This window comes from Mirounga leonina, unplaced genomic scaffold, assembly GCF_011800145.1.
Source record: "Mirounga leonina isolate KUSES-001 unplaced genomic scaffold, KU_Mleo_1.0 Mir_224, whole genome shotgun sequence".
Taxonomy (NCBI): Eukaryota; Metazoa; Chordata; class Mammalia; order Carnivora; family Phocidae; genus Mirounga; species Mirounga leonina.
Genome location: NW_023270615.1, coordinates 18594018 through 18601204, shown reverse-complemented (window position 1 = coordinate 18601204; position 7187 = coordinate 18594018). Strand labels below are relative to the sequence as shown.

The following is a 7187-nucleotide window of genomic DNA, read 5'->3' as shown; positions in this document are numbered from 1 at the left end:
TCGATCTGTTACCATATGGCCACCAATCCCTCTGCACAATGCCCAGCGCACGCGTCAGGTGGACGCCGTCTGGCGCTGAGACTGTCGTCCCTGAGAAGTTTGAATTTGTCTTACAGAAGATCAAGTTGTAGAAAGTTTAATTGCAGAAAAGTACAGAGAAGAAGACAAACAATCTTGCATAGTCTCAGCCCTCCAGCATCCAGCCGGGATTTTGGTTTAGACATTGTGTGTAGTGAGAGTCATGGGCACCGAGGGCTTACACACTCCCGGAATCAGACCATTCTCCGCATTGTGTCTGAGGCTTTATCCCACCACGAGATACTCTTCAGAATATCTTTTATGGCCACATAGGTTTCGTTTAGGGCTACCCCATAATATACCACCCGCCTCCATGGTGGCTTCCGGTTTCCAGTATTAGGAAGAAATGTTGCAACAAACATTTCCTTATAATACACATTTGGGGAATGCACTTTTTTAAAAAAAGATTTTATTTATTTATTTGTCAGAGGGAGAGAGAGCCCAAGGAGGGCAAGTGGGAGAGGGAGAAGCAGGCTTCCCTCTGAGCAAAGAGCCCGATGTGGGACTCGATCCCAGGACCCCAGGACCCCAGGATCATGACCTGAGCCGAAGGCAGATGCTTAACCCACTGAGCCAGCCACCCAGGCGTCCCAGGGAATTCACTTCTTTAGGAGAACTTAGAAAGAGTAGATTTAATGGGTGAACAAGCAGGGACTCTTCCCCTTACAATTTAAATCATGCACTAACTTTTTGCTCAAGGCCAAAGCTAAGTAAGTAGCAAAACCCAGCTCTGAGCCTGTTCTGCTAACCGCATCTCCAATGTCATGCTCCCTTTTCTGGGTATTTAGACACTTACTCTGAACTGTCTTTCAGAACCTAAAGGAGGACTTTCGGTTCGGAAGTTCTGTGGTTCTACTCGCCTCTCGTACGTTGTCCGTTAACGACCTCAGAAGGGCGACCACAGCGTCTCAGCTCACCCCTCGCTGCTACAGACAGGCTTAAGTGCCAGATCGAGTACCCACAGAGGCTGGGCAGGGGGCTCAGCGTGCCAGCAGGCCAATGTGATGTTTGGGACGTGTCTTGGGTGACATGGACAGCTACCACCCACTCCCACCTACACAAACAAGTCAGACTGAATTTGCAAGCCATCTTAGCACACTGCCCCCCAAACCAAACGAGTGTGGGCCAAATGGTGACCCGGTGTGACCTTTAGAAACTCCCAGTGAGGCTCATGAAAGGCAAAGGGCAGATCTTCTTTTCGTAGGGGGGAGCCCAGGCTCAGAAGACTTGGTGCATGGCCACGCCGGGAAGGACAGCGCATCTGTGGTTTCTCGGGGGTGGGGGGTTTTCGGCGGCAATGAGAGCCGCCGGGTTATGACACGTGTCACACATCATTGCTGACTCATGGTGGGAAAAGTGGCAAGCGCAGGGATGATTTGCCCCCACCTCCTGAGGGGTTTCAGGGGGTTTCACCAAGCCAGGAGTAACTGCTCCTTCCAGAAAGCCCTCTCGACACAGGGATCGACCACAGGTGTCCAGCTTGCGCTCTAGGGATTTCCCTTTCTCGGTTTCCTGTCCCCGTCTCAGCTGCCCTCTGAAGCCTCCCCATCCACTGACCTCACAGCTCCCCAGGTGTGGCGGTGGGCGGGGGCGCCGCTGCTCTGTGCCCGTCAGATGCCGGGACTCACTGGAGGTGCTGCTGCTGGGTTTTAGGTCGTAGGTGTGCGTCTTGCACAAAGATGTAGTTTCTTGTTTTGAGTCAATTTAGTATTGTCACCAAGTCATGCCCACACTGCCTTCTGTGAGTTCCTGGGGGAAAAAACCCAACACTCTTCTTGAAACCCAGGAGGCCCACCCTGCCTCGTAGGGGGGCTGGACGCAGGGGTGGGGCTGGGGTACGAGGAGCCACGGGATGCTTTGATGCCCCAAGAGCCCTGGGCTGATGTCGGAGATACAGTCCTGCCCAGCATGGGACACAAATGGTGCGTACCCAATTTGAGCTCATCTTTTAAGAACCTGACCCCTTTATTTTGCTTTTCAAACTTGTTTCTTTGTCAAGTTTGCAAAAAGCCCCGCAGGGGAGAAGCAGGTAAGGAAGGAGCAGAGGGGCTGGGTGTCCTCAGAGGGCTGTGGTGGGGACTGTGGGGAACACTGCAGGGGAGTTGCCAGTCTGGGGGTCCCCGTGAATCTCCCCCCAGATGAAGGTTACTTGGGGCGGGTGGGGGGGACCTCAGGCACATGGTGGCCAAATCTCTCCATTTTCCAAGAGAAGCTGGAAATGCAGATTTTTATGTAAGAGCTGCTGGTTTTGAAAGGTGGTTCTGCCTTTGTCCCTGAGACAAGCCAGGGGCCACGGGAACCTGCCTGCAGGCTGCACAGAGCTCAGAGCAGCCCACCGTGTCCTGCAGCCTCTGGTGGGCTTGCTGTGCAACGGCACCGTGCTCGCTCCTAAGCAAGTGGTTTGAGAAACCGCAGCAGGGAAGGTCTCCTAAGCCTTCCTGCTTACCTGAAGCCTCTTCCTTCCATCCCCCGGGGAGCGGTAACCCCACCAACATTTTAGCCAGGCCACGAGAAAGAATGTGTTAGCAAAAACACTTAAATAGCATTTCCAAAGAGTTTTTCAAACAGAGCATCCCCGAGGATGTGTGCTTAATAAACTCACTACCACCTGAGTAATAAGGTCCAGGGGAAGGTTTAGGGGTGCGGTCCCAGGGAGTTTGGATGACATCACAGCATCCGAGGACTTGGGGCTCCAGCAGGCTGAGACACCGGCTGAATGCAGTTTGCGGGTGGGGGCCGTGTTGTCTAGCTTGGGGCGGGTGACCCCGGACAGGGTTTGGGCATTCCCTACTCTCTCCCTTTAGTCTGTTCAGCAGACGGGAATCAGCCAACCTAGAGGCTTCTGCATTTGTCTAGACTGCAAGGTGGTGGTGGGGTCTGGTGGAGGCCGAATTTGCTTCCAGATAAAATGTTTCTTTCCCAACTGAGATGAGGGCTTGACTGCCTTTTGGACTGACCTAATAAATCCATGTGAAGCCGTATCCTATGTCAGAAAGGCGGTTTTCCTGAAACTGAATACCTTAAAAATGTGAGCAAAGTAGAACAACCCCAAGGGGTTGTCAATCAGCCCTCTTCCTGCAGGTTGGCTCAGTGCCAACTAGAAATGCTACTCCCTGTCCGCCCCCCCCCCCCCAGTCAGGCCTGTCCGGTGGCCTTCCTGTAAGAGGAGGGCCTAAGACCTGGGGAGCCTGCAGGTTTGTATTGTTATAAATGGAGGGGCAGGGTAAGATGTGAAATAAGTCTTATTTGCAACATTTCCTGGGGCGGGAACTAACACATTTTAAGAAAATCTGATACATAAAGATGAGCAATACCTACACCTCGGTCACTTAGGAATAAACATATTTATCCAATCCAGGCACACTATCATTTCCTAAACCACCAGCAAAGAAAGAAAGGAACACGAACGTGGCAGGTGCACCCGGGATGTCAGGGACATTAGGTAAGCAAAGAGCGGCTTCTGGGATTCCGGGAGGAGGCCCCGACTTCGCAGCTTCTACTTCCACTGGAGGGCGCAGGACGCCGGCTCACTCGGTCCTCTTACTCTCTGTCCCGGTCCTGCAGCTGAGCCTGGGCTCGCCTGGAAACCCCCCGCGCTGTCCCGCCCAGGCTCCAGGCTCCAGGCCGCACGTAGGAAAGGGGGCCACGAAGGGCACCCCGGCGCGAGTTTCCAAGCAGCACGGAGAGATGCAGACACCCAAAGTGATGCTCTCCGTGGGCAAATGATCTGGACGCGCTGGCTTACGGGGTGGTGCCAAAATGCTGACATCACAGCACTGTCTGTTCACATCTTCTAGGTTTATTATGCTATAACTGGAAAACGACTTGTACATATGTATATTTAGGTAATTCGAACATTTCAAAAGAGCGTAAGAAATGCGGGCTCTGCCTCCATCAGCGCTGGGTCGGAGTCTCCTTTTGTCCTCACCTCCTCCCGGGTAGGTTTACGCAGCCCTTCCTCTGGCTGCCATGAGCGCGCAGCCGAGATGGGGCTCAGCGGACCCGCCAGGGCCTCTCGGTGGCCGCAGGGCCCGGGGCTGGCACCCTAGACGCCAGTGCAAGTGGGGGCGGGGGTGTCCCGAGGTTTTCTAGACAGCCTGTAGATGGCGCCCCAGGAAAGGGACTCCGAGCCGCGTTCTCAAGCTCCGGGGGACAAGAGCCCCCTGGTCTCGCGCAGCGCGCAGACTGTGCCGCCGGTGAAAGGACCGGGTGGGGGTGGGAGGGAGGACGGAATTACATTCAAAGGGGCCGCGGGTGCAGGGGCACCGTGCAGCGGATGAGCGCCGAGGGGAGCAGGAGCGGCACGTGGCCCGACCCCCACGCGCGGCGGGGCCCCACCCACCCCACCCTGCGGCAGGTGGACAGTGTCGCTATGAAGAGAAAGCCTCGATTGTCCCTCCTGCAAACCGCCACACGCCAGACCTCCGCTATTGTGCGCGCTCCATAGAGATGCAAACGAGCCGCGTGCGCCGGCCGCAATCTGCTCGCGCGTCCCAGCGCCCCGCGGCGCTCGGCTGCGGGCGGGGAGGTCGGCCCGGACCCTCCAGCGCGGCGGGGTCGGGGCGCCGAGCGTGCGGGGAGGCCCCGCCGGCGCGCTGCGGATCCTGCGGGCGCTGGAAGGGGCGGGCAGTGGCCAGGCCTTTTGCAAGCTTAAAGCCCGCGCTGGGTGCTTTTACTTTAAGTTCCGGCTTAAAAGCAACAGTTTTATAAACTTCCAATTAAAAGTAAAGAAAAAAATAGAAAAGTAGCAACAAAAATAAATGCAAAAAAAAAAAAAAAATCTTCAGTTTCCCCAAAGGGGCATTTCAGAAATTGCAGCGTCCTATTAGCAAGCAAGGTGCTTTGTGCTTTTTTTTAATTTTTCCTTTTAAGGACGTAAAAAACAAAAAGGCGAGCGAAATCTGCAGGCTCCAGTCTGCCTGGTAACACCCCGACAAAAGCGGCAGATTTGGGGCATTGTCATCCCCCGCGCCCCTCCCCACGTGGCCTTCTGGCACGAGCCGCGGCGGCCGCCTCATTTGCATCAGAAAGCGGGCGCCGGCCAATGGGCGCGCAGCCTCGCGCCAGCTGGCGGCGCCGCGGCCGGGCCTATATTAGGGCGCGCGGCGCGCCGGGGCGCACTCGCCAGCCGTGCGCTCGCCGGGCTGCCTCGGCTTCCGCGCTCGCCGCGTCCGCGCCGCTCGCTCCGCTCGTGGGTAGCTAGCGGCTCGCCCCCCGAGCCATGACTCTGGAGGAAGTCCGCGGCCAGGACACGGTTCCCGAAAGCACCGCCAGGTGGGTCGGCGCCGGGCGCCGGGCGCCTCGGGGCGTGGGGAGCCTGTCCCCGTCCGGGCTGCAGCGGCTCGGGCGGCCGCCTTCGGGGCCCGCCGGGACGGGGAGCCGCGGGGCGGGAGCTGGGCCCCGGCGGTGCGGTGCGTCCCCGGGGCCGGGGCGCCGGGCAGGGGCGCCCGGGCTGTGTCCTCGGGGCTGGGGATCCGCCGCGCCTTCGGCCGGTCCCCGCTCACCGCGCTGGCTCGTCCGCAGGATGCAGGGCGCCGGGAAGGCGTTGCACGAGCTGCTGCTCTCCGCGCAGCGCCAGGGCTGCCTCACCGCCGGCGTCTACGAGTCCGCCAAAGTCCTGAATGTGTGAGTGTGGACACGGCCCCGGGCGGGGCGGCCGGGGCGGGGAGCCCCGCGAGACGGCGGCGGGGGCCCCCGGGGCTCCCACCTTGCCCTCACCACCCCGTGCCCGCCGGCGCAGGGACCCCGACAACGTGACCTTCTGCGTGCTGGCCGCCGACGCGGAGGACGAGGGCGACATCGCGCTGCAGATCCACTTTACGCTGATCCAGGCGTTCTGCTGCGAGAACGACATAGACATCGTGCGCGTGGGCGACGTGCAGCGGCTGGCGGCGATCGTGGGCGCCGGCGACGAGGCGGCCGCGCCGGGGGACCTGCACTGCATCCTCATTTCGGTGAGTGTCGCCCCCGCCCCAGCGTCGCCCCGCCGCGGCCAGCGGCCCGGGCCCGCCAGGCTGACCCCTGCGCTTTCCCCGCAGAACCCCAACGAGGACGCGTGGAAGGACCCCGCCTTGGAGAAGCTCAGCGTGTTCTGCGAGGAGAGCCGCAGCATCAACGACTGGGTGCCCAGCATCACCCTCCCCGAGTGACAGCCCGGGGGGGGCCCTGGTCTGATCGACATGGTGACGCCCCGGGGCGCCTAGCGCGCGGCTGGCTCTGTGGATGCGCCCTCGGAGGGCGCGGGCCCGGCGTGCTGCGTGGGGAGCAGCGAGGAGGGGCGGCCCCCGCAGGAGGGGCCCGGCGGCCGCGGCGGCGGCAGGGGCGGGCTGGCCCCCAGCCTGGGACTCTGCGAGTGTGGGGAGCGGCTGCTTGCCCGGGACGGCCGGAGGCGGGCCGTGGGCCACGGGGCCGAGAAGGACGGGCGGCAGGGCAGGCGTGACTCAGCAGCCTGCGCTCTCGACAGGAAGGAGGGGAGAGGCCAGGCGGGCGAGGCCTGGACTCGGACAGTTGAAGGAGCTCGGAGGGACTGAGCAGCCTGCGCCGCTGTCTCAAAGCGGACGGGGCGATGCTCGGGTTCTAAAGGATCATACGGCTGCAGCGTTGACTCTTTTTTTTACAATAAACTTACTGAAACAGACTTGTTCTCTTTATTGAGGGTAGGGGTCCCCGTCGAGGGGGAGGTGGTTTGCAGGGGTCCCGTGATTGTTGAAGCCCCCGGACGGGGACCGGATGGCACCTACGCTGTCTTCCTGTGGGGCTGAGTGACGGGCTCCCGGGGCGCTGGGAGTGGGGGCGGGGACGCAGAACTTGAGCCCTGCTCCCGTTTCTCTCTTTTTTTTTAGGGAGATTTTTAAACCTGCAAGACAGGAGCATACTTGAGATAAGCCATCAGTGCAGCAGGTCAAGGCTGGTCGTCCAGCCTGGTAACAGCGGCCTCTCCTTCCCCTCCCCCCCTGCCCCCCGCAGCCCCCTCCCTTCCGACAGCCGCTTATCGCAACAGCTTGCAGGATGTAGGCGGTGCCCTCCCCGCACAATGAGCAGGCCTTCTGCAGCCGCCGCCCTTTGTGGTCCCTGAGGATGGTGGCGGCAGAATGCTCTCAGGAGCCTTT

At 59.9% G+C, this 7187-nt stretch overlaps 1 protein-coding gene across 1 annotated transcript; it reads left to right on the top strand.

Moving 5' to 3' along the window:
- Window positions 1-5181: 5181 nt before the first annotated feature.
- On the top strand, window positions 5182-6715 carry GADD45G (growth arrest and DNA damage inducible gamma). The gene is made up of 4 exons (XM_035029195.1): window positions 5182-5352; window positions 5602-5703; window positions 5819-6032; window positions 6117-6715. Exons 1-4 carry the CDS (start codon window positions 5300-5302, stop codon window positions 6225-6227), a joined length of 480 nt encoding a protein of 159 aa, XP_034885086.1. The 5' UTR covers window positions 5182-5299; the 3' UTR covers window positions 6228-6715.
- The last annotated feature ends 472 nt before the right edge of the window (window positions 6716-7187 follow it).

Coding starts and splice junctions, on each gene's coding strand:
- GADD45G (XM_035029195.1), top strand. CDS start 5,300: ATGACTCTGGAGGAAGTCCGCGGCCAGGACACGGTTCCCGAAAGCACC. Junction 5,704..5,818: donor TCCGCCAAAGTCCTGAATGT/GTGAGTGTGGAC, acceptor CCGCCGGCGCAG/GGACCCCGACAACGTGACCT. Junction 6,033..6,116: donor TGCACTGCATCCTCATTTCG/GTGAGTGTCGCC, acceptor CTTTCCCCGCAG/AACCCCAACGAGGACGCGTG.